At 38.6% G+C, this 26,988-nt stretch overlaps 1 protein-coding gene across 1 annotated transcript; it reads left to right on the forward strand.

Moving 5' to 3' along the window:
- The first annotated feature begins 19 nt into the window (after positions 1–19).
- Positions 20–23,356, forward strand: VGLL3 (vestigial like family member 3). The gene is made up of 3 exons (XM_047100458.1): positions 20–145; positions 13,693–13,978; positions 22,743–23,356. Exons 1-3 carry the CDS (start codon positions 20–22, stop codon positions 23,354–23,356), a joined length of 1,026 nt encoding a protein of 341 aa, XP_046956414.1.
- The last annotated feature ends 3,632 nt before the right edge of the window (positions 23,357–26,988 follow it).

Consider the following 26,988-nt stretch of genomic DNA (forward strand, 5'->3'; position numbering starts at 1 on the left):
CGCCGCTGCCCCGGCTGCCATGAGTTGTGCGGAGGTGATGTATCACCCCCAGCCGTATGGAGCGCCCCAGTATCTGCCCAACCCTGTGGCAGCTGCAACCTGCCCCACAGCCTACTACCACCCGGCGCCCCAACCTGGCCAGCAGGTGAGTCACCGACCGGGCAGCCCGCCGGGGGCGGGGGCGGGGGCGAGGGGCACCGAGAGTATCTGTCTGGGACTGGGGCGACGTCCCGCCGGGACGGGTGGCGCGGAGGATGCTCTGGGACCTGCGGGAGCGCCCTTGAGCCGAAAGCCATTAGTAGGGAAGAGGAGAGGCTTCGGGAAGGGACGAGCACAGCAGCCTGGTGGACGGGTGGGGATTCATTACCTGGCTGGGGGCTTCATTGGCTGTTGTCGCCGGAGCTCAGAGGCTGGTCCTCATAGGCACCTTAGCTCTTTGGGCTCAGTTTTCTGAAACTCACCAAGGGCATCTGTCTTAGGAGTATGTGAGTAAACTTCCTTTAAATCAAATATCTTGTTTCCTTTGGAAAGGTGGAGTGTTTCAGGGTTTTGTGGATTAAGAGGATGAAATGTGTCACTGACATAGGGGAGGCTACCTGGACAGTGAGCTCATGGAATGACCTTTCTGGAACTTTTATGGTGGAATATCGATCTCGTGTAACGCCTGTCAAATGTTACTAGAATTTCTCTGTAGAGTCTGTCTTCTCATGACTGTGACTTAGAGGGCAGGAATTGATCCCAAAGTTCCTCATTCATTTTTAATTCTATCAAAGTGCAGAGGTGTTATAGTTCAGTCCGCTGGGAGTGTGTCGGTCTTCAAGAAGTAACTTTGGATCTCTGGATGTTGGATCTTCACCATGCTGGTGAGAGTGACTGAGAATGCTGTGGCTAAAAAGGGTTCTAGAACCAGGGAGATGATATAGTTCCTTTAGAAGGGAGGATAGGGTGTGGAGAATTTGGCACTAGGTACCCCTGGACATTCCTCTCTGGACACCAACAGAGTGTGTGTCAAGACTTAGTGCTACAGAGAACACATATGTGAGTATGTGGCACTAGCTTGTACCAAAGTAGAGTCCTCAGACTTTGGGAATTAGGGGGGGTTGATTTGGTGAGATTTAAAAAAATACAATTTACACACTCTGAGGTGGAGACACTTATCAGGGAACTAGATATGGTTTGGAGATTACCATCCGCAGAATTTATTGATTGGGTTTTTAAAATTTCTTTGGAACCGTATGTTTTATTATGGTCTTAAGGGTTTGGCTCTTTAATTTATTATTATTGATATAGTTAGGTAATATTTTAATTTTAATTTCTGTATTCCCTTTACGTCTGTTTCTTTGCTGTACTTGTAGTGCTACTCTTTGGAAAGAAATCATAATTTCTGCTTAGAATTTAGGGGCTGTAAAATTCAGCTGATTCTGGAACAGGGTACGTGCTAAACAATATTTACCTAGTAAGCAATATAAGGTTAACAGGGCCAAGTAGGGCAAGAGAGGAAGGAGCCCCACTTTCTTGCTGTCTTTTTTTTTTTTTTTTTTTAATATTCAGCAGCTTCAGCATTGAAAGCAAGATATAAAGAGGAGATGGGAAAGCATTTTGTAATTTATGGTCAAGGGTGATGGGTTGAAAACATTTTGGCTATGCTGTTTGCTTTTCTTTGGGTTTAAATAGAAAAGACATAGGTAACCACTTAGGTACACATTAGGCAAGCGAGGCACAGAGATGCTGGATATGTTTTATGTGTTTTATAAACACTCAGTCCAAGCTAAACCAACCTATTTCTTCCTCTCCTTTCTTCCATCTTGGAGACTGTAGAACCTTTCAATTGTCAGTTGGAATGTGGACAAGCAACAGACTCAAAATTACTAACCATACAAAAAATGTATTTTCCCCTTAAAAAATAACTTGAGCTATAGCAGTTATGAATAGGGTTTTGTTTTATAGAATTATGAAAATAATTTCATTAATATATGAATATGTGGTGGAGCTTAGGATTGTGAGACTCTTGAACTAGAAAATAAAATTCAGCATCAGAAAAATTCTAAGTTACTCATCATAAAATACAGTTTTTGGTAAGAAGTAACTCGAGTACTCTCACTTTTGCAATAGCGCTACAACTCAATCCCCAAATTTCATTCTTTTGCTAAGACCATCAACAAAATGAAGAATGAGCTTTCTTTTTTGCCTGAGTAGTCCACATTGATTAGTGGCACATATTATTAAGTATCAACTTTACTATACATTAGGGTTCTGTGGCTATCATTCAAGTAGATAATTAGGCTAAGTTGACTTTAAGAACTAAGTTGAGAGGTGTGCTTGGAAATTTTCATGTCACTCTTAGTAAAATGACTTGTTTGAGGTTACTTTTTGTTGTTGTTGTTAAGTAAAGAAACTATTTGACTATAACTGACTAGCGAAATGAAGAGACTTGATAGTCTAACTACTGTTCTTTTACTGTCAGGAGTTTATTTTGATGACCTATATTTTCTATTGGAAAAAAGAGCAAATCAGGAAATTCTTATCAGGCTGACAGCATTTTTAGACTATGTGGTGCGTGGGTGAAGTGGGACTAATATTGACTTGGCCCTAATGCAGTCATCCGAGAATACATATTTTCGTTGTTTTTGCATTCCATAAGGTTTTATCATTATTATCCATGAAGATTGTTTTCTCCGTACATGGGAAGTGACCCCTAATAGCATCTTGCCTTAGAGACAAAAATAAGGGCTACAACTCCTACTGCATTTGAAAAATTGATTTGTTAAGCAGAAAAAAGAAAAGCCGAAAAAGTGATAGAGTTATAAAGAAAGTTGAATGGTCATTTATAAAATGTTAGAAGAGAAAGCATTTAAATTTTGTATTACTTCTGTAATTGATTGTAATAGTGTAACGTTGAATTTATTTTTTCTCAAAACTGTGTAGCTCAGAAGTCCTTGTAAATTAATATATCATAATGGTTTATTATGATGGATTTCATACATAGGTATATTTTTTCCTCTTAGTGTATGATCATGTAGCTGAAAATTAGTTTTGAAGTAACAGGATATCATACTACAGGCATGTATACTCTGCTTTTCTCATAAAAGCACAAACATGCACCTGAAATTTTAAGTTCAGATTTTTTGTCAAGCATGTCATGCATTGTAGGTGGGTAATAGGTTAATGTCTTAAAAACATAGTTGCCTGCATTCACATCAGGCTGCACTATGATATGTTACTTAGGCATACAGTAGGCTACATGAATTAAAATAATTTGTAAATATGTGTGCAGAGTAAATTTTGTAGTGCCTGACATAAATTACTAGAAATTGCATGGCTGTTAGTAAATCTCGTAGTGTGCTTTATCCAGCCAGGAATTGCTGAGAGATGCTAAGCTCCCTGGTCCTCATGCCCACCACCTCTTTAACATCTCCTCAAGGGAACTCTTGACTCAGTCTCTCAGCACATACTCCAAAGGCATGATGATGCTGCAGAACATGTACAGAAAGGAATGTGCTTGTATTCTAACAGTGACAGTAGGAACTAAGACAAAAAATTTCCAAATATGTGTCAGGAAAAATTGAGGGAAGTGATATGAAATCATAGATTCCCTTCATACCCAGTGGATGTCGCATCTTAAATGTAGACAGTCTGTTACTGTCTAAATCTGCCCCCTACCCCGTTTATTTATAATGTGTACATTAGAAAGATACTTAAAGCTTTCAGAAATGTGTAGTTTATAGACGAGGTGATGAAAGCAGAAAAAAGTCGTCGCCATTTTCTTAATTGTGTGTAGGAGTTTTTAACAATTACACTTTGAGCTTCATATAAGTTCGAGCATATTTACTCCGTCCTCTTCAAGGGTGACAGCTGAGGGAATCTGCATGCATGCTTTCACTTAAAAGAATTAAATGCTCTTAGGAGGCAGAAGTCCAGTTATAAGTTTATGAGGAGTTTTTTTTTTTTTTTTCAAACTATTTCTCTGGACTTTGCTACCTTGCTTAGGTCATAAAACCCCTCAAAGATTCTTTTTGTCAGAAGACACCCTGAAAAACCATACTTCAACCCGTCCTTTTGCAAATGGGAAAATGTATGTTAATAGGGTTGAAATGCCTAGCTAAAAATTCAAAACCGTTCAGTGACAAAATTAAGACCACCAGATGCCCTGCTCCCCAAAGTAGCATCTTTCCACCACGCCATCCCCGTCTCCTAGGCTCTTCTTTTCATTCTTTTTTTTTTTTTTTTGCCATTGCACAATAGGCTTATTTTTGTCTTTACTGCTCCAAATCAACTTTTTGATAAAGAAGATTAATATGCAGTAGATTCTTTGGCCTTGGAACTTGAAATTCTTTCCAAGTCCTTGGTGTAGTGTACTTTTTTAGTTTAGGCATTCCAGAGTCCTTTTGAAAGCATTTGTATTATGCTAATGACTTTTGCTATCCATTCTGCATCCTTTGTTGATGGGGCAGAATATCCACTTAGTAAATGAACATTTATTTATTTTAAAATAATCTTCAGGAAGTGGTATTAGCAGTCAGCTTTAAGTGCCTCATATATTACTGTTATTCCAACATAAGTTTAGATTCATTAAAAGGAAAGAATACAATTATATCCTAAATAGTTTCAATACACAGCCAACTTATTTAAGGTGGAGGATCCAATTTTCTTGCAACTGTAAGCAAGGACTTAAGTGGATTTATAAGAATTCATACAGGACTTATTTGAGAAAGAACAGTCCCTATAATTCCACCCTACACAAATTAACTTGCCTGCAGAGACTTAGAAGCTTAAAGTGCCCCATGGTTTTATGCTCCCAATAACTTTCCGCCAGAAAATTCAAAGCTAGAGAAAAAAAATTAAACTTTAAAATAACCAAACTTAACTGTTGTCTCTGGCAGTCAACCAGAATAGAGATTACAATAACGATAGTAAAGGAAGGCTTGGAATCCGTAAAATCGCGTGTGGTGAAGATATGTTCACCAGGAAACCAAATGCCAGGATGAGATGACATTCTTTGGAAAGGAAAGGGTATTTTGGATAGATGCAAGGAAGTCCTGCTTCACCTAACACTTAACGTCCCCCATCTCACAAAGCTCGGGATGGCAGGGACATGTGCCATGCCAAAGTAAATGAGGGTGTTCACAAGGTAAAACCTTGCTATCCTCAGTGTCACTCTTTGGTCTATTACAGCAAAGATGCTGAGCTGACCCCTTTGGGTAGTATATATGTTTCTGTCTTGTATCTTTCTGTGCAAAGGGAATGTTCAACAAGACTGTAAATTTTACGCTCAGGATGCTTAGGGCAAATCTGAGAGCAAACTTGTACATCATACTTTTTGTCTGTCATTCTAAAACCTGGGCACTGAACTTGAATCCAATTCCCATAGGCCCTGTTTCCAGCTAGCTTAAAAAAAAAAAAACCCAAACTAATTCATCCAGTAATAGATAATAACTTAAGGTATTATCTCCAGAGAAATGTTTTTATTCAAGAAACAAAAGCAGTCTTACATTTGAATTTCAAGCTCTGGGAGAGACAGTGAAGGAAATAATTTTGGGCAAAACTCTGCCCTGAATCTTTCAAAAAGCACCTCTTTAAGCAGCTGATTTTCTGCTTTATTCATTTAGGAAGACCCAACAATGCCTTGAACCATTAGATCCAAACATCTGCTTCTAAAAATGAGTCATATATGCCATATTTATAGATATTTCAGTGGACACCAGATTTATGCCAGTAATTTACAAGTGTGGTTTGAACTGGGGTAGCTGAACTATTTTTCACTTGTCTTATGCTTTAGTAGAGGGGATGAAAAAGAAAGAACAGAAAGGAAGAATGACCTAAAGTGAACAGGTGTCCTTTCCTCTTAAAACTGTATGGTTTTGGTATGCCAAAACACTTGTCCTTGCGGGATGAAGTGGGGGGGGGGGTGCGGCGCGGTGCGGGGATGTGGAAGGATGCATCCTTTCTTGTTACTATGAAGTTACATAAAGGAGATACCAAAACTAATTCCTAGGAATTGGGCTAGATGACCCGTGTCTAGAAATGAGTTAGTCTTCCATGGTCTGTAGGGTTTTTTTGGCTAGTGTCCTGAAAAATCAGAAGAGGCGGCCAATGTAAGAAACAAAATGAAGTGTGAATTTGTCTAGAGCTCCAGCATGTTGCTTATTAGGATACAGAATAGGACAAGACCTCTGAGATAATCAAGTCTCAAAATTCCTCATTTTCAAAAGAGGAAGCTAAGGGCTAGAGGGCTCGGTGACTTACCTAGATTCATGGACTGATTTTAGTCAAATCCTCCTTCCTATTCCAGTTCTCTTTCTATTATGTGCTCTTCCCGTCTTGACTTCATTGGCACAAGAAAACAATTAGTAATTTGCCTCTTACCTTCTTACTTTTCTTATTTAAAAATTTTAAAATATTAGCTCCTTGGAGAAATTAGACAATTAGCCTTATGGATAAACTGTGAGGTTCTCTTTATTTACCATTGCCCTTCCCATGCTCTGCCAACTAACTATAAGCAGCCTGAGTTTAGGGATAGGCTATGACTTTCACCTAGTGGCTCCATGTCTTTGCACAATTACTGAGAGGAAGCAGAAGTTAATTGACAATTTGATAAATAACAGATACATTTTTAAAAATGAAGTCCTACCCTATGTCTAGTAAATAGGCTTATAAAAACATATCAGAAATTCACACACTGAAAACTTGTTTCATTCAAAGTAGTCAGTTTGAGAGAGAACACATACCTCTAAGATGTGATCATTGCTTAAAGTATTTTGGGAATGCAAATTTTGAAATTCTCTGTAAGCATGTGGTACATTTTTTTTCTTTTTGAAAATCCTCAAAACTGGAAAATTTTCATCCTTGGAGGAGAAGGTTTTGATTTTTGATAATGACCAGAATCATTGAGAGGCAAGTATGCTCAAAAATAGCTGGTCAAGTTAATATTATTTTTGGTTTGCTCCTCCCTACTGTTAAGAAAAATAAAAACAAGACAAAACAAACACAGAATCTTGAGTTGTGACTGTATCTCACAAAATGGGCTCTGCTCACATTTTCAAAATAGGATTTCCAGAAAAATGGTAGGCAATTGTATTATGTATCTGATTTGCCAAGGGGACAGTACATTTTTAGATACAGAATTCAGTTTTATCTAGATGCACATATATTTTGAAGAGTGCTGCATGTTTTAGTAGCCAAAACTCTGATAGATGTTTACATTTCTATTTTTTTAAGTTTATTTATTTTGAGAGAGACAGAGAGAGAATGCGTGCATGTGTGTGTGGGAGGGGCAGAAAGAGAGGGAGAGAGAGAATCTGAAGCAGGCTCTGCACCGTCAGCATAGAGTCCAACATGGGGCTTGAACTCACAAACTGTGAGATCATGACCTCAGCAGAAATCAAGAGTCTGATGCCTAACTGACTGAGCCACCCAGGTGCTCCCACATTTCAGTTGTTGTTTTTTTTTAATACTACAAGTAACTTTGACTCTCCTTCGTTATGTGATGCCATGTGATGCCTTGCTGGTCTGGGGCTTCTGTTTACTTATTCAATTAGAATAAGTATATAGAGACCCTTTTCCTTCAGTCCACGGTCTTGGCACATGCTTTGGAATCAGACAGAAATGAGTTCTAATCCTATCTCCGCCATTTACTAGTTAGATGATCCTAGCCAAGCAAATCAGTTTCTGCATATGTAAATTGGAAATAATTATTTGGACAATATTTGTATGTGAATGTTTGAGAGAGGTGCGCGAAATAATATATATAAAAGGTCTGTGGCATAGCTTCTTTATCCTAACCCACCCTCCCTTAACCTGATTCCTCCTCCTTTTCCAAACAGGCTAAGGACCAAAATTTCAAATCTCTCTGAGATATTTTTAAAAATCTGTTGCCAAGTGAATTCAGAAAAAAATATGATCAAGGAGCAATTACCTGCTTTTATGGCACTTTACCCTTTCAGACATGCAAACATTTTGAAACATTCACTCCAGGCTCGTGGTCCTTTCTTATAGGCTCAAACCTTGTTTTTGAACATAAAAGAAGCATTGCCTTTGGAGAAGAGAGCCAGTAGAAATTGAAAAAAGAAAAGAAAAAGAAAAAAGAATGAAAAAAAAAATAAAAGCTGTTTCCAAATATCCAATGATTCATTAAAATACTTTTGTTTTTTTAGGAAAAGAAGTTTCCACATATGCACAGTAATCATTTGGCATTTTGTAAGCTTAAGCCTTGGGGAGTTAGTGGTATTTGGCTCCTGACATGGAAGTCTCTCTTGTCAGACAAATCCTTTCCCCTGCACATTCCTGTGAGAGTTTGTTCCTGCTGTGCCTTATGGCAGGCTGTAAAGTGGTTGGGTATGGCTTACACTGCCTGGGCCTACTCCTTCATACTGTGGCTTTAACCTCTTTTTGTGAGTTAGTTTTAACTTCGTGGCTGCTCACTTAGCCGTTGTTGCACGTAACCTGAGGGTCATTTCGCCTGGGGGAAATTCGGCATGACTCTGAAATGGAGATGAGCCAGTTAATGTGCTCTAAGTAAACCAGCTTGTAGGTGTTGAAGTCCCTTTTGATGACGTCTTTATTTAGTTAAGGATTCTGATTCTTCGGTCTCCGAAGAAAAGCCTCAACATTTCTGAGATTTGAATATTTTTAGGAAGTGATTGTGCCTCTTGAGAAAAATATCAACTAGATTGCCTTTAGACCTCCATTCAGGAAATCTAGGTTCTGATGACTTGAGATTTATTCTTACCGTTTTGAATGTTATATATTATTCTCAAGAAAGAATGTGACACCAGGCAAGTTTCGTTCCAAGGAGCAAACACCAAGCGAATACAGAATATGGCAAAAGTGTACATGAATAATTTACTTAGTTAAAAATAGGCAAAGAATTGATTTACAGTCACCAAAGCACAGATACCAGAAAGTAGTTAAGGCTTAAGAGCCTGTAGAGAAGAATATTAAGATGGTGTGATTGTCAGCATATGAGTCAATTGCTGTTTAAATTCTGTCCCTGTTTTCTTTGTGTTCACACTTCATATTTTTTAAATGTATGCAAATTGCTCAACATCATTAGTCATTAGGGAAATGTAAATCAAAACCACAATGAGGTACCACTTCATACCCACTAGGATGGTTATAACTGTAATAATGATTCTTTTAAGAATCCAGAAAATAACAAGTGTTATTTTTCTGCCAAAGAAGTAGACAAATTGGACCCATAGTACATTGCTGGTGGGAATCTAAAATGGTTCAGCTGCTGTGGAAATAGTTTGGCAGTTCCCTAATAAGTTAAGCATCATGTTATCATATGACCCAGCTATCATATATACCTATCTAAAAGAACTGAAAAGAGGAATGCAACCGAATACATGTACACACATATTCGTAACAGCACTATCTGCAATAGCCAGAAGGTGGATATGACTCAAATGTCCATCCGTGGATACAAGGATAAACAGATCGTGGTATATACATATAATGAAATATTATTTGGCTATAAAAAGAATGAAGTACTGGTACAATGTGAATGAACCTTAAAAACATTATGCTAAGAGAAAAAAAGCTAGAAGCAAACAAGTCACATATGAATGATTTCATTTATATGAAATATCCAGAATAGATAAACTCATAGAGACAGAATGCACATTGGTGGCTATCATGGACTGATGGAGAGGAGTCAAAGAATGTGGAGTTAATACTTAACAGGTACAGAATTTCCTTTTGGGGTGACGAAATGTTTTGGACTAGATAGAGATGGTGACTGCACAAAATTCTCAATGTACTAAATGCCCCAGAATCATTCACTTTTAAAAGGTTAATTTTAGGGGCGCCTGGGTGGTTCAGTCAGTTAAGCATCCGACTTCAGCTCAGGTCATGATCTCACAGTTTGTGAGTTCAAGCCTTGCATCGGGCTCTGTGCTGATAGCTGAGAGCCTGGAGCCTGCTTCAGATTCTGTCCCTCCCCCTCTCTCTCTCTGCCTCTCCCCCGCTCGTGCTCTGTCTCTGTCTCTCAAAAATAAACGTTAAAAAAAAATTTAAGAGGTTAATTTATATGTGAATTTCACCTCAATGAAAAAAAAAGTTTAAGAAAATTGGGATATCTATCAGGAGAGCAAAACTGGAAAAAAAAAGATATACAGTACCAAGTGTTGACAGGGATATGGAACAACAGGAACTCTCATAAACTGGCATTGGATGTGCAAATTGGTTAAAATCAGCCCTATCTGCTAGGGCTGAACGTTTAAAACTGCATGCAACGATATGCATGAATCTCATGAACATGATGTGGGGTGAAAGAGGCCAGACACAAAAGGGTACGTGCTGTATGATTTCATTTATATAAAGTACAAAAGACAGTTATGGCTCATCTACATTGATGGAGTCTGGATAGTGGTTGCTGTTGAGGAGGTAGTGGCTTGAAGGAAGTAAGTGCCTCCTGGGTCCTGATGATGTTCTAGTCCTTGATCTCTAGTTAGTTTCATTGGTATGCTCAGTTTATGAAGTTTGCGAACTATACATTTGTGATATGTAGCCTTTCCTGTTCATACCATTCCTCAATAAATATTTAAAAAGTATGCAAATTCACTGTTAGCATCTTAGGAAGTTTTCAGGTCATTTGGATACTTTAGAATTCTTTAATATCTAGTGGTATTGATGGTGAAGCTAAAAGAGAGAGAGAGAGAGAGAGAGAGAGAGAGAGAGAGAGTGTTTGTGTGGTAAATGTAAATATTTAAGTTGGTTCACTATATTTGTGAAAGTTGACTCAACTTTATCTGAAAAGCGAGAATGATAGATGTGATTTATGTCCTGCCTATTGGGAACTGGATCATAGGCCCCCTTTCCATTTTATGTTTTTGATGTGTTTTTTTTTTAATTTATTTACTTAAATTTATTTCTACTTCATAGAAAACCTGTCTTAAAGAGCTGGGAGAGAAAAACAAAAAGTGTATTTTAAATTCATTCCAAAAAATTGTATTTAAGTAGAGTCTCTACATATATTTTTATAAAATCACAGGTGTTTGCCTATTAAGAGGAATAATATATAAGTGTGTATTTATATAAATGCACATGTGTAAATACAGACATATGTTACATGTGTATGAAATATTAATGATAGGGGATATATGCATCCATAAACAGAGAAATGATTTTTAGAAAATAAGCTAATGAAAGGTATTTTGATCCAGTGGCAGATTTTGTTCACATTTTCCCCATTCCATATTAAATTTTTCATATGTAAATTTCAAGTTAATTCATTTGTATACAACCATTCAACAATTGGTCAAAAAAGAATAACATGAAATTATGTAACATTTAGAAAATTGGATAGTCTTAAATAAACTAAATATCTATAGATTAAATTCCACTGCCATCAATTAATAAATTAAGACATTTTATTATTGCTATTATTGGTTATAATAATATGCTACCTTTCTATCAGGATTTGCACTTGACAATCTTTTACATATATATAAGGCTCTAATTAATTTTATTTCTTCTAAGAAATATTTGCTCCTTGGGATAGAATAAAACACTGCCTTTCTTTGGATCATTAGCCCAGCCCAGGGCTCTTTCACTTAAAGAATAAATGTAAATTTAAACAAATGAAACAATTAGATGAAAAATCTTACTCTCACACACTGATGCTGAACTGGACATTGGCAGGAATAAAAAACCAGTTCCATAGATAATAATGAACACCAGCGGACAGTGAAGTCACTCTCTAGATGAGTTTTAAACTCCTTTCCTTTATAAAAACAGTGCTTCTTAATATGCTGGAGTACTCAGCAGAGAGGGTGTGTGTATGCTTTAATGGTATAACTTCAGATAAATACACATGCACACAGAGACATAGCACTGTGATTTGACTAATAAATTGTAATATTTGTTTATTTTATAATGGAATTTAAAGTCAGGAGTAACTTTCAAGGCCATTTAGTTCAATCCCCTTATTTTATACATAACCTTTGTTACTGTGGTGTTTTTACTATTGAAGTTAAGTTTAAACATGTTCAAACCTGTGCAAAACAGATTGGAAGAAATATCACCACACAGTCATTACAATCGCCTATTCATCAGCAAGGCATATTCACTCACAGGAATGAATTATTTATTCATCAACCAGCGATAACCCTATTGACACAGATTTTAAATAAAAAGTAATACATATATTTATAAATAACAGCTCCTAAATAATAACCAACAGCTCATAATATACATTTCAGGGCCCACTTCACACAAGAACAGCATATTCATTGCTCGGGGAAAGGGTTCAATTTATTGAATGATGCATTTATAATTTGGGGCTATAGGTTTTTGAAGCTAGTAATTACATTAGAAACATGAGTCTAGGTTATGTGTTTTGATAACATTTTTAAAACTGTGTGCTTAGTGAGTATTCTAGAATGATTTTTTTTTCTACTCACATTTATTGTCCAGCATATATATTTTTTTCTGAAATAAAAATGGTATAACAAAGAATCAGATTTTAGAGATATACAATGATTAGGGTAATAAATTTTATAATCTTTAGCAGTGTTTTCTTATATATGATTCACAATGAAGTTGCTGCTTATAAAAATAATATGTGCTCAGTGGAAAACATTTGGAAATATTGAAAAGCAGGACTAACAAATACAAAACTTACTAACCGGAAAACAATAACATATCATGTTGGTGATTTTTCCCCCCCACACCAAATACGCCTCCCCTGCCTTTCTACAACACGCATAAATATACCTGCATGTGTTTATTGTGCATTCAGGCTCTACCATTCTCATGCTCTGTGACCTTCAGCAAGTTACCTCAATTCTCTGTGCCTTTGTTCCTTCATCTTTAAAATATGGATAGCGGTAGTAACCATGATACAGAATTATAAAAATTAAGTGATGTAATAAATTCAAAGTTTTATAAGAGTGCCTGGCATAGTATGTATTAACTATTATTATAGCTATGATCATATGTTTTAAAAATACTTTAAAATCATCAAAAATTTCTCATTTTTATTTGAAAGCCACCCCAGTCATTGGTAGCATATTGTATTATTTTCAGTAAGCCATAATATTATCTTTTTCCCCCCTCCATGATAATGGTGGCAAGTGGGACATCTGCAAAATATGTTCCATGAAAAATGGATCTTCACACAGACTTATGTTGTCATTTTAGTTTGATTTTTGAGAAATGAGTTTGGCACATCTGCCAAATCCTTTCATAAGATGCTACATTCCTGTTTTTATTTTAGTTTATTTCATTTATGGAAAGTTCTTTTCTTCTCCACTCCTCCCACAGGCACCCCCTCTTAGCCCCCATTCCTCTCTGTCCCAACCTATAATGTTGATGTACATTTAAAACTTTAAAATAAAATAAAAAAAAAGGATCAGAAACTGGAAGGAATCTGTCACTTTTTAAAAGTCATTCTCCTTTTGATATATTTAGATTACCAAAAAACAAAACCAAAACCAAAAAACAAAAACATAAAACCAAAAAACCAAACCTGTCTTTTACACTGTGAAAATGTACTGTCTGATAATAAGTGACCTTTCTTTCAGGGTGGGAAGGAGAAGACTGGTTTGGGGAGGGGAAAGAATGGAGGAAAAGAGACGAAGAATCAGTTTGCAAACATGTGTTAATATTTAGATTTTTTTAAGTGAAAAGTTAAGTAGTTAATGCTTTTTTACAAACTGTCTTTGATACCGTGTTTTGTTTATTCCATCCCAGAAGAAGTTAGCGGTATACAGCAAGATGCAGGACTCTCTGGAAGTCACCCTTCCCAGCAAACAAGAGGAGGAGGAGGAGGAGGAGGAGGAGGAGGAGGAGGAGGAGAAAGACCAGCCTGCCGAGATGGAGTACCTTAACTCTCGCTGTGTCCTTTTCACTTATTTCCAGGGAGACATTGGGTCAGTAGTGGATGAACACTTCTCAAGAGCTTTGGGCCAAGCCAGCACCCTCCATCCAGAATCTGCCATTTCAAAAAGCAAGATGGGGCTAACCCCACTATGGCGAGGTAAGAATTCAAAAGCAGATGCTCTCCAGGGCACTGTCTCTGTTTCGCAACTGCCTGTACCAGGTTCCAGCTGGAGACTTGCCCCTGGAGGACGGATATCCACTTGCTTTTTAATTTTTAAGGACAGCAAGGAATTTCTTTCAGACAAACAGCTGGATCAGTTTTGTCACATGTGGAATGCAGGGTCGGAAAGGATGCAGTCACACCCCTTAAATTCCTCATGGAAAGTAGTGATGCAACCAGCCTGAGTTTATAGTGGCAGGATGGAGCTGTGAAGCACCATTCCTTAAGCCCCAGTGGCCCAATTTGGATCTCTAAATAATAGGCGTGCCTGGATCAGCTTTTAGAAATTAGCTCTTGCTCATTCCACTAGGTGCTACGTGGTGACATAGCAGAAATCTGAGTCTGACCCAGGAGTACAAACTTTAAAAGCCTTCAGTGTTTTCTTGATAGTTTTCTCTGTCCTGCTTTGTTGTGGTATGAACTCTTTCAGTTTACAGTCCAGACATTATTGACTGTGTCTACATGGCTTAGGCTGTTGTTCTTGCCTTGGTCAAGGTAAAGCAGTACATGGGGCATCCTCTTCTCTATTTCCTTCTCTGTAGAGGTCACAGAGGTGTGTTTGAACTGATTACTGGCTCACAGAAGATCATTGGATGACATCTAATTGGGCAATGACAAGATTAGGGGAAAATTACACATCATTTAATGCTAGTTGTAGAGAAATGCGTTATGGATGTTTCTTTTGAACTCATCTGCTTATAAGAAGCCTCTAGTAAAATCATTCTCAAAGTGTGGTTTCCTGTACCAGGAACATGAGCATCACATGGGAGCTTGTTAGAAATGCGGGATTTTCAGGCCGCACCCGAGAATCTCAGACCTACTGAATCAGAACAAACTGTGTTTTAGCCAGCCCTCCTGGTGATTCTAATACAGGCTCAAGTTTGAAAATCCTTAATCTAGTGCTGTTAAAAACAAAGATTGCAGGCCCCTAACTCAGACCTATTAAATCAGAGTCTTCAGAGGGAGACTCTGGGAATCACATCTTAACAAGTGCCCCAAGTGATCCTATGGTGAGGAAAGGCTGGCCACCTGTGGTAGAGGGCAGGGAGGAGGGCAGGTGCTACATGGTCATTTCCTGTCAGCATCAGAGGAATGGTTCTGCTCCACTGTAGGGGAGGTCGTGGCTGGATGAAATTGCCAGGCCTGACCTATTTGCTGGCTTGCCTTCCTTCCTTCCTCCTTTCTTCCTTTTAGTACATATGAAGAACACTAAGATCGTAGTGACTGTAGAGAGGAAGGTGGAATGCACATTCAATAAATGGTAGACCGCGATAGAAATGATTCGGGAAGCATAATTGCTTTATTTGATTAGTAAATGTTACAGATTTCCCACAAAATTGAGAACTGAGTCCTTCTTGGAGGCCTAAGATGTTTGTGGAAACAACCAATATCCTGTTTGGTAGCATGTGGTAAATACTTTTAATATGTGTGGAAGGTAAAAACAGGAAAACTTCAGTAAATTGGCTGACTTTCATAAATAGTCTGTATCTCAATAATAAATCATGTCAGGATAATCTGTCATTGGAGAGTATTAAGTACAATGCCTACTTTTTTTTCTTTTTTTTTCTTTTTTTTTTAAACGTAGTGGTATACACAGCCTAGGAATAATTTAATCTGGAATATAGAAACAAGAGTCCCAAATTATAGTTAGATGTGAGTGATTAGTAAGTATTAATATCAGGATAGTTTTAAGTGAGGTATAGTATATATGCAAAAACTATAATAATCCAGTGTTTTCCCATTATCCATGTGACTAAATAGAAATCTTTGGACTGATTTCAAATTTCCATATAGAAAGGATAGAGAATGGTAATGTTTCAGCAACTATTATTACAATTTTCTTGGGATTATTTTATATTTGGTCTTCAAACCTGCCTCCTGTTTCATTCCTTGACATACACAGCAAATGTTAAAGGTACTGCTATGTAGTGGAAATATATCAGTGAACAGGAGAGCCTAAGCCTCTGTGTTCATGGAGCTTTTTAGTGAAAGAGAAAGGTACGAAGTATAGAATGAAATGCTAGGTGTGGATTTACTTAGGGTGACAATAGATGCTGTCTCTGAGACCGTTACATGTGATAAGAGTGGTCTTCATCATGTGAATATCTATGGGGAAGTTATTTGAGGCAGCGGGAACAGCCGGTACAAAAGCCCTATGGAAGGACTGAGCTTAGAGTGTCCGATGAGAAGCAATAGTGCTGCCATGAGTGGAATGAGAAGCAGAGTGACAGGCAGAGACTAGAATTTTTAGGGCTTTGTGTGTCAGTTTAGTGTATCAGGGTAGTGCAGGCAAATGCAGCCGATACTTTAATTTCCATCTCTTCCTCTCCCACTAAGACTAGGTATATCGTATCTAGTTTTCTCACCTCATTTTCCCTCAACATAATGCATTTCTACCTGGAAAATAAAGAATAAATATGAATTGAATGATTATGACTGAATTAGATGAATCAAGTTCATACCATTTATCCCAGATTAGAAAATAAAAAAGTTGTCAATGTAGAATTTATTAGCATTGAGTATGAAATTTTTGGTTATAGTTTCTTTGCGTGTAAAATAAGGGAGATGAATGAAATGATTGCTAAAATCTTGTCTCTGCAAGCTTCTGTGATTTCAAATGTATTTTTTACTTTCCATTTGTGGTACAACTTTTCCATAGTTGTTTAGTTGTGAATTAGTCGATTTTTAATAAACGGAAATAACTTGGATGTGATTTAAAGGAGATCCACAAAAATATAAATAAAGATTTCAAAAATAATATCTTTAAGAGAGGTGTAATAAATTGAGATTCCCATGTTTAGTGAAGAGAGTTACCAGTAATTTTGTGTTAATTGCCAAAGTAACACAGGTTTGGATAATGCGGTCATTGGATTCTCCTTGTTTTGGGGTTCTAGTGTGGGCCTTACAATGTCTGATGGCAACATGATCTTGGATTTATTAGTTAACATTGCTCTGAACTCAATTTAAATTACAGTATGTGTTTATTGATATATGTTTCCTTGGGTTATTGTAAGGATTCTATGATAATGCATGTGAATGATTTGTGACACACGGCTTTATGCAAGGTGCTAAACAGTGATGCCTTTTCTCTCTTCCTTAAGTAAGTTTCCACTCATTTGGCATATAGAAAACCAACCTTGGGTTTTTACCCAGAAATATTCTTTGAATTTCTGGCAAAAACACAATGTCTTGGACAAAGTAGCTACTCAACACTATTGACAATGTTGATGGCCATAGCAGTGATAGTTTATGCAGGAGCACTAGCCAGCTGTACTAAATTAACGGGTCTAATTTGTGGCATGAAGTTTTTACAGTGCTACACAAGTGGTATAGTGCTACGAAGGAATTTAAAACTGAGTTATGTTTGGTTGCAGAATATATTTCCACAGTAAATCTTTAGACAAGGATAGAGTGTCAGCTAATAATGGAATAATGGTCATACTTTGAGTGTGTGTCTTGATGGAGTTAGGAAAGTCCTCTTTAGGTGTTTTGCAGCTTTTAGGCAAACAATTGATAGGAAATATTTGTACTCTATTTGACACAACATCACATCGATGACCTCTTATCCCAGTATACATTCTTACTAATAGGGCTTCTCAGTTGAGAAAACCTAATGAATCTAATGGCCCTGTTATCCCCATCTAAATAGAAACACTGGCTTCGAATATGTCTGTGTATTGATCTCAGTGCCCAAGTGTTATTACAGAAAGTGTGTGTGTGTGTGTGTGTGTGTGTGTGTGTGTGTGTGTGTCTGTCTGTGTCTATGTAGGAAAGCCGAGTAGTAGTTGACGCTTAGCAAAATATGTCATTAACTTAAAAACCATGCTAAATGGTGAGAACTTGATATTTTGTTGTTGTTGTTGTTGCAAAGTAAATACTTATTGCTAATTGATTTACATAGTGTCTGCTTAGAGCAACTCATTCCCATAGGAAAGACCTCTCAGAATGAGTACTAGCCTAAAATAACAAAAGAGGAGTATGGGAAAGAGGGTGGGTCTCTTAAGCTGGGTGAGACTAGAAAAGACAGCTGGGCTCCACCTCCAGGAGGCACTGGAGGTTATTGCTGATAGCAAGTTTCGGACAAACACATGGAAGGAAAGAGTGGTCTGACTTCCATCATCCTGCCTCCTTGAAACTCATTGTAGAGTCACAATGTCCATTTTGAGCGACTCTAGAGCAAAGTAGAGGACAATCTTTGGACATGATGGAAATGACTAATTCCTGAGTGACAGAAAACATTGGAAAATGTAGCCTTTCACCTCTGACCCAACACTTTGTTTTCATGGGAAGCAGAATAAGAGGATGGGAATTAAATTACAGCAAGGACACTTTGGGTTAAGAATTGAGTGGCATTTTTTTTTTCACTGAAGTTAATAAAAAGGTAAATGTTACCTTTTAACATTAATGTTTTGAATCACTACTCTAAGAATGTGTTTTCTGGAGACTTTTAAGATGACTTAAGATAGAGGTTTTACAACATTTTACTGTCCCATTTTCCTTTTAATATAGTTTTTATTTTTTTTTAATTAAGTAGTAAAATATTAAAGGTTGAAATTAAATGTTGAATTTTCTCTGGCTTAAGTTGTTTGCCCTTAGATTTTTTTTTTTTTAATTTTTTTTTTTTCAACGTTTATTTATTTTTTTTGGGACAGAGAGAGACACACAGCATGAACGGGGGAGGGGCAGAGAGAGAGGGAGACACAGAATCGGAAACAGGCTCCAGGCTCCGAGCCATCAGCCCAGAGCCTGACGCGGGGCTCGAACTCACGGACCTCGAGATCGTGACCTGGCTGAAGTCGGACGCTTAACCGACTGCGCCACCCAGGCGCCCCGCCCTTAGATTTTTTTTTTCAGAAATATTTACAGTTAATACAAAAGATATCCCGGCTATTATGAAATTGAAAGAACAACTTCATGTTCCATGCTAACTCTTCTGTGTCCTTAAGATATATTTCTGTATCATTCACACAGTGAGATTACTGGGTATGCCTTGGGTGGGTTGTGTCAGACAGCATATCAATTTTGTCATTTTTATCATTTAGAAATAAGGGGTGTGTGTGTGTGTGTGTGTGTGTGTGTGTGATATTTTTAAATTCCAAATGCAAATTGAACCAAAGTATATTCAGATTTTTTTATGTGCCAGAATGTCAGTGTTAACATCATCCAAATACTGAGTAACATTAAGCCCAACATCACCATGGAGTGTTAACATTTGACAATTGTGAATTGCCTCTACTAACCTGAAAAGTAATATGGCATGGGAATAGTTTGTGCACAAGTTTTTCATATGTTTTTTCATCAAACAAATGTGGCTGTGATTAAGTACTCTTAGGCAAAGAGTCATGTAATGAAAAAAAAATTTACATACATATGAAATAAGCACATTGATTCCCATGCATGAAACAAAGCATATCATCTGTTTCTTTGTATTAAGATTATTTTTTAACAAGATAGCAAATAGTGGTTTTGAAGTGTGGACTTGTCCATAAACATATTTTCTCTTCAATATTGTTTCATTTACTTGTAAAATGCAACATTGTCTTTGAAAAAGGCTGCATAGATCTCTGCAAACTTTATATTAATCTCAGGAGACATAGCAGGACTAGGAAAATATTAAGTTGCTTCTAATTTTATTTTTCCCTGAGGTATTTTAAAGCTTTGTTCAGCATGTTTAGAGCACGTTTTTAAAAATAAGTTTCCACTTTCATTGATAATGTGCTCACTAATTATAATACAATAATTCATAAATAGGGTAGTATTTTGGGTAAGGAATTTGTTCATTGTCCACATTTGTGCATGCATATGCAAAATGCTTAAACATCTATAAAATTGGGTCCAAATGTATATAAATGAAAGGAAATAAAAGAAAAGCACGCAGGAAAATGACATAGTTTTGATATTTTAACGGGGGATTTTCATTAGGGAACTCAGTTTCTCTGACACACACCTCTGGGTTGGATTTAGCAATTTTCATAATGGGTTTGTGGCCCCACCAGGAGATGAAAGTTATGAGCAGAATGAAGGGTTTGCTACCAAAGATTGAGTCTATGACAGCAAAGTGGCAGAAAAGTGGCACCCTGAGGTGGCAAAGCTGCACTGTATAATATAAGGAGCCTCTATACACTTTTTGTATGGGTTTTAATTTTAAACATTGACAGCTAGCACTGTGAGTGTTGACAGAATATTCTACAAATGGCCATCATTTAAGGCAAATTGAATTTTCTTCTCACAGCTTACACAACTTTCTTTGTTGGTCATTAGCACCCACTCTTCATATGTCAAAGGAAGACAGTTCTGAAATAAAATATATTTGCCCCGATGCCAGCAGGTTTGACTTTAAGTGCTATTTTCTGATAGATGTGATAGTGACAAAACAAAGTCATTCAATTAAAAGTTCGCCTGGACTGTTTGAAGACTCGAAGAACAATGTGTGCTTCCATCCTTTCCCGTTAGGAGAATATGATTATTTGTTTTATTTCCCCAAGGGCTTTGAGATCCTTGGAGATTCTGTGGGGACAGACTTGAATGCGAGATACCGAATGGCTATCTGTCCATAGAATGGATGGGGTGAATGATGATAGCCCTGCTGTAGGGCTGATGGACAGAGAAGCGACGTTTGCAATGCTAGTGGCACCGTCCTTAGGGGAGTTAGGGAAAGGAAACATTTGAACACCATGTTGATACCCTAATTGTGTTCAAGTTACATATACTATGGTTGGTTCAAGTTACAGAAGCTTTCCTCTGAGGTAAGGAAGTTATGTCCTGGACATTTATGAAGTGAGAACATGGCTATGTCAGAGTTGTGAATACTTTTATTTCAGAGTACTTCTCAGGATATTCTTCATTCAATGAAAAGATCTAGCCAGGCTCTTTTCTCTAGAACCCTGTATGAAAATAGTATTACACATGCATGACTAATGTGCTAGGCAACCTTATCTTCATCTATAGATAGACATCGTAGGCCACTTCACAGAATGATAGAAGTATAGAGCCAGAAGATACTTGGCATTTTCATTCAAATACCTCATATGGAAGAAAGTGAGCCACAGAGAGATCAACAGATCCATGTGAGGTCATAAAATCAGATAAGGTAATTGCTAGGTGCTAGCTCTCTGGCTGAGCTCTCTAGACTCCCTGTCTGGTGTTTGCTCTTTTACACCACACAGTACAGAGCAGGCTATGGCTGGAGGTAGGGATGTTTACAGTCACAGATCTGACTGTATCATTCCCTAGATTAAAATCCTCCAAAGCTCACTGGCACCTTCTCAGGACAGCACCCACATTCATTACGTAGCTTGCAAGGCCATACCCATCTGGGTCTTTCTTGGACCCAGTCTGACTTTTTAGTCTAATTTTTTTGCCACCTTCTACCCACAGAATTCTTGTTCCCCATATGCTATTTTGTGTGTGTGTGTGTGTGTGTGTGTGTGTGTGTGTGTTCGGGTCTGTGCAATTTTTGGCCTTCTTTTCTGTGCAATTTTAGGCCTTTTTTTTGCCTAAACCACTCTTCCCTACCTTTTCACAAAGCTAGCCCTCCCCACCTTTCCAATTGATCTTTTCTTAGGCTGCTTCTGTGCCCTCTCTCTGTGCTTCCCCTTATGAGAGCCCTACCAGGTCACACATTGCATGTGTTTATTTATTTATATGTCCCCTGCTCGATTGTGATTAAGAATGATGTCTCTTTGCTCATCCCTGACCTCTCTCTATTTGGTACATAGTAGGTCATCTATAAATAAGTTAGGATGATTGATTGGAGAAATTTAACTGAAGGCAACAGTTGGGGAGAGTTTTCCCTCTTTATTTATCTCTAAGTGCTATTTTTTATATCCCCCCCCCGCCCCCAAACCCTTCCTCAAATCTATTGTCCCCGCTTGAATCTCCTCCAATCATGATTTCCACAGAATGATGACCAAATTCTAGATGTTTATGTTATGGTTGCAATTGTGCCCTCTTGTGGCACAGTTATGAAGAGTGCCAGCCACTGGGGCAGGCTACCTGTCTTCAAAGCCCAGTCTCCTACTTGCTAGCTGTGAAGTCTTAGGCTTCTTCCCTGCCTCAATTTCCATATCTCTAAAATGGGGATAATAACGGTAACTCATAGGGTTGGAGTGAGGCTCCAATAAGATCATCCATGAAAAGCCCTGGACTAGGATTGGGCTTTTGGTCACTGTCATTAAATATTAGCAACTGTTATCTTCTTGAAGGCAGATGAGTGTTGGTGAGCATAATTAAGTGTGATCTTCCATTTATTACTTTCAGCCTTAAAATGTTCAGTTCGAGTGAAAATTATATTTGCATTTGTAAGAAGTTTGGTAAACATCATCATTTCCAACCACCTGAATCACACCTGTGGCATAAGCTTTCTTTACCTGCGACACATGTACCTGCAACCTCTGCTCAGACCTGGTGGCAGCGATCTGCCCAGTAGGAAATGAAGCTTTCGAATCTCACACTTGCAAACTTCAGCATAGGCTGTGACTGCATAAGCTAAGCAAACAAGGGGTGCGGGGCACTCATTCAGCACCTTGAACCGTGTGCACTGACTTGGTATGGGAGCTCAGAGGCTTACCTGGTATCAATTTACCTCTGTGTGCGGAGAAAAGAGTGCATGGTAATTAGCCTGCCTGTAAAATGTTGGACAAGTAGAGGCAAGTCTATCCTAGAACTGAATCTTATGTAAATAATTTTTCTGTCTTCTCAGACAGCTCAGCTCTCTCAAGCCAGCGGAATAGTTTCCCGACTTCCTTTTGGACCAGCTCTTACCAGCCCCCACCTGCACCCTGCTTGGGGGGTGTTCATCCTGACTTCCAGGTCACTGCACCCCCTGGCACCTTTACTGCGGCTGACCCCAGCCCCTGGCCAGGACACGGCCTGCATCAGACTGGCCCAGCCCCTCCCCCGCCCGCATCCGAGTCCTGGCACTATCCTTTGGCATCTCAGGTGAGCCCATCCTACAGCCACATGCATGATGTGTACATGCGGCACCACCACCCCCACGCCCACATGCACCACCGCCACCACCACCACCACCACCACCACCCTTCTGCTGGCTCTGCCCTGGATCCGTCCTATGGGCCCCTGCTGATGCCATCAGTGCGTGCAGCCAGGATTCCTGCTCCCCAGTGTGACATCACAAAGACAGACCCGACTACAGTCACCACTGCTACCTCAGCGTGGGCCGGAGCCTTTCATGGAACCATGGACTTAGTGCCAAGTGTGGGGTTTGAAACAGGTGAGCTGGAGAATCTCTTCCTGTCTAAAAAAAAGAAGGGAAAGCAAGGAAACAAGTATAAAAATATGGAGGATGTTTTGTGAATGCTGTGCAGTATTTTTCTCTTCTGTATAATGTTAAGCTTTGCCAATATGTTTATGGAGCTAACTACTTTGCAGTAATCTCTCCACTCTTGCAGGAACCAGTATGACTGGCCTGAGAGAGGTCTCCGAACTTTTCTCCCATTTCTTAAACTAGTGATCTTCCTTTGAACTGGAATCTCTCATACCCTATGTTTACAAAGAGTTGAGCACATTCTGTAAGTCTCCCCTGTCTCTGTGCTCCATACCATGTGGAATGCCTAATAGAATTCAGAGAGAGTGTGCTTTGGTGACTTTTCCTTCTGTCCTTTTTGTCAGGCCTTATGATTTGTAGAACAAACTGCCTTCTGGATTATAACCCATGGAATATAATCATGGTCTTTTGAAAAGAGTTAGGGAACATATTTTAAAGGAATGGATTTCCCTTCCTTCCTTTGCCTTCTCCTCTTCCTCCTCCCTCTCTTTCTCTCTCTCTGTTTTAAATAACACGGGACTTAAAAGACTGCTATAAAGTTTATATTCAACAGATTTCAATAAAATTGCTAAGGAACATTTAGCTCCTCTCTGGAATTCACTAGTTCTTAAGGAAGTGTGTGAAGTTTGGTCTTAGTTTTTAGACCAGATGACTCATATTAATAGTATTAATAGTTCTGAGTTCACAAAAATCACAGGTATCAGAGGCTAAAAATACAAACCAAGTCATTGATTGCATCCCCAGAGTTTACATCCCAAAGTCACCCACCTCCACCTCCAGTGCCAGGTGCTTGTCCTAGACTGTCCAGACATTTAAAGGAACTCACTCTTTTCTTAGTTTTTCTAGTTTTTCTTCTTATTCTTAGTGTGCAAGATCTTTCACCTGAATGCTGGTTCCCAGCAGAGAAGTCCCCAGAGTAATAAATGCTTACCATCAAGTTGCATTCACTCTGACATAAGTGAACATTCTTATCTTGGTTAAGTGGTTCTCTCTGGTGAGCTTTCAAGTGTTGGTCATTGCTTAAACACACCCAGTTCAGCTTCTTATTAAGTCCCTGGGTTCAAGCTGCTTTTCTTTTCTTTTTTTTTATTGTAGAGAAAGAGAGAGTGTGTGCAAGTGGGGAAGGGGGCAGAGGGAGAGAGAAAGAATCTTTTTTTGTTTAATTTTTTTAATGTTTATTTACTTTTGAAGAGACAGATGAGCATGAGCGGGGGAGGGGCAGAGAGAGAGGGAGACACAGAATCGGAAGCAGGCTCCAGGCTCCGTGCTGGGCTGTCAGTACAGAGTCTGGTGCAGGGCTCAAACTCACCAGTGGTAAGATCATAACCTGAGCCAAAGTGGGATGCTTAACCTACTGAGCCACCCAGGCACCCTGAGAGAGACAGGGAGAGAGGGAGACGGAGAGAGAGAGAGAGAGAGATAGAGAGAGAGAGAGAGAATGAGAATCTTAAGTAGGCCCTGCGCTGAGCATGGAGCCCCATGCAGAGCTCAATCTGATCCCACAACCCTGGGATCATGACCTGAACTGAAACCAAGAGTCAGACAGTCAACCACCTGAGCCACCCAGGCACCCCTCAAGTTGCTTTTCTAAAAAAGTATCAGGAGACTTGATTCTCTCTCTCTAGGAGAAGAGAATATGGTGGGGCTAATCACCACATACTTTCTTTCTTTGCCACATACTAACAGAATGAAGGCAGCTCTTAAGTGACTTGATGCATGGGGCCAGGTCTGATTAGAGTCCCAGTCTGGTAACTGCCATCACGGTCAGCCAGTCTGTGGAGGCTCTTCTCTATCTCATTTATGGGATACTGTGTGGCCAAAGCTAACAGTGCTCTTCAAAGGCATAGAATCTTAGTAAGTCTGGGCTGCTGTAACAGAATACCATATACTGGGTGGCTCAAACAGCAAACATTTACTTCTCATAGTTCTGAAGGCTGATAAGTCTGAGATCAAGGTGTCAACTCATTCAGTGTCTGGTGAGGGCCTGTATCCTGGTTCATAGACACTATCTTCTCAGTGTGTCCTCACACGGTAGAAGAGACAAGGGAATTCTCTGAGATCTCATTTATAAGGACACTAATCCCATTAAAGAAGGCTCTGCCTTCATGACATAATCACTTCCCTAAAAATGTCCGCCTCCTCATACCATCACTTGGGGGTTAGGATGTGACATACGAACTTTGGGAGGGTCACAAACATTCAGGCTATATACCATCCTCTCTGTGCATTCCATAACATAAAGGGGAAAATGGACGTGATTGCCTGTTGCTCTGTTTCTAATTCTCTGTCACCTGTTACCTACTTTTGCTTATTTTTGGTATGAGCTTTATTCACCTACTCATTGTACAGAATTTTGACTTGAAACAGTCTCCTTGGGATGAAAAGTCATGCTATCTTTTGGAAGTGAAGGAGAGAGTATTTTTATTTTTTTCTGAAAAACCTACAGCAGACCCATTTGGGTATAATATATAATAGTTCTTAGTACTTACTGGGTTGTGAATTAACATTTATTGAATACCTACTTTATAAGGTCTTGTCAGAGGCACTTTATTTGTGTTGTTGCTTTTAATTCTTAAACTAAATCTTAGTTGGTAGTTCCCATATTCATTAATAATGAGGAAACAAGGCTTAGTTTTCCTATTTGAAAACTGCTTTTTAAGTCTAAAATGTTCAACCTAGATTTAAACTAAAACCTTCCCCAAATCTAAGGAGTTGCTGCAGTAGCATCTCTGTAAATATAGGTAAATTAGATTACTAAGTAAGACTGTTAAGTCAGACTGTTAATAGTTACTAGTGAGAAATGAAGATTTACCTATTGGAAGTACATGGTGCTATTCTTTTCAGTGTGGTTTAGGATAATGCTCATGATTCATATCTGTCCCATAGTTTTGAAAACAAAGGCAAAGGAATAAAGCCGATAAAGATCACATCATTGATATAATTATTGACAAATTGGAGATCCTCAGTTAGGTTTATTTCCACAATTGGACTTCTAGTCCAAAGTTTAGATTCTGGGAGGTAGAATCCTAGGAAAAGTAGACTTCAGAGAATTTTCCCTTAGACCTACCTCTTCATTGTCACATAGTTTTAAGCCTCATTACTCTTTTGAAAAGAGAATGGTAGCTGCTTGGATTTGCTTTGAAAAGCATAGTCTGTGGCATGAAGCTGGGTGATTGCCCTGCAAAGGACAGTGGCAGGAAGGGCACCCACCTGTCTGCATGGATGTTGGCCCAGAAAATGAGACGGTGGGAGGGGCTGAGCTATGTGTACTCACTGTATTCTCCTAACTCAGGAGTCATATCAAATATCACATCTGTCTTCCTTTGGGAAGAGTTATAGAGGAGTGTTTTAGGTCAGTTTCCCCGAGAAACAGACTCTAAGATGCAGATTTGATTGGAGACAATTTGTGTGGTAGTGTTCTTAGGAATGCATCTCTGTGCAATGAGCGAGTTGGGCAAGAGAAATCTCACTGTGATTAAATTCAGCGAGACTTAGTGGATTGTGTAAGGAGCTCTGGAGTTGGGGTGATACTTTTTAATTGCACTACCTTAAGTTGAAGTGAATGGGCTTTTATAAAACTACATTGACCAGTTATTGGATGTGTTTGTCTCTGAAAAGGGGACATGACTTTAGGCAAGGTGGCTTTGTACTACTGAAGGCA

The sequence above is a fragment of the Lynx rufus genome, unplaced genomic scaffold, assembly GCF_022079265.1.
Source record: "Lynx rufus isolate CCGP_SWC_20201006 ecotype Redwood Valley unplaced genomic scaffold, mLynRuf1.p SCAF_5, whole genome shotgun sequence".
In the NCBI taxonomy this organism is placed as follows: Eukaryota; Metazoa; Chordata; class Mammalia; order Carnivora; family Felidae; genus Lynx; species Lynx rufus.

Excerpts from the sequence above, each read along its gene's own strand:
- VGLL3 (XM_047100458.1), top strand. The coding sequence starts at position 20 with ATGAGTTGTGCGGAGGTGATGTATCACCCCCAGCCGTATGGAGCGCCC. Across the intron at positions 146-13,692 it reads CGCCCCAACCTGGCCAGCAG|AAGAAGTTAGCGGTATACAG; the intron begins GTGAGTCACCGA and ends ATTCCATCCCAG. Across the intron at positions 13,979-22,742 it reads GCTAACCCCACTATGGCGAG|ACAGCTCAGCTCTCTCAAGC; the intron begins GTAAGAATTCAA and ends CTGTCTTCTCAG.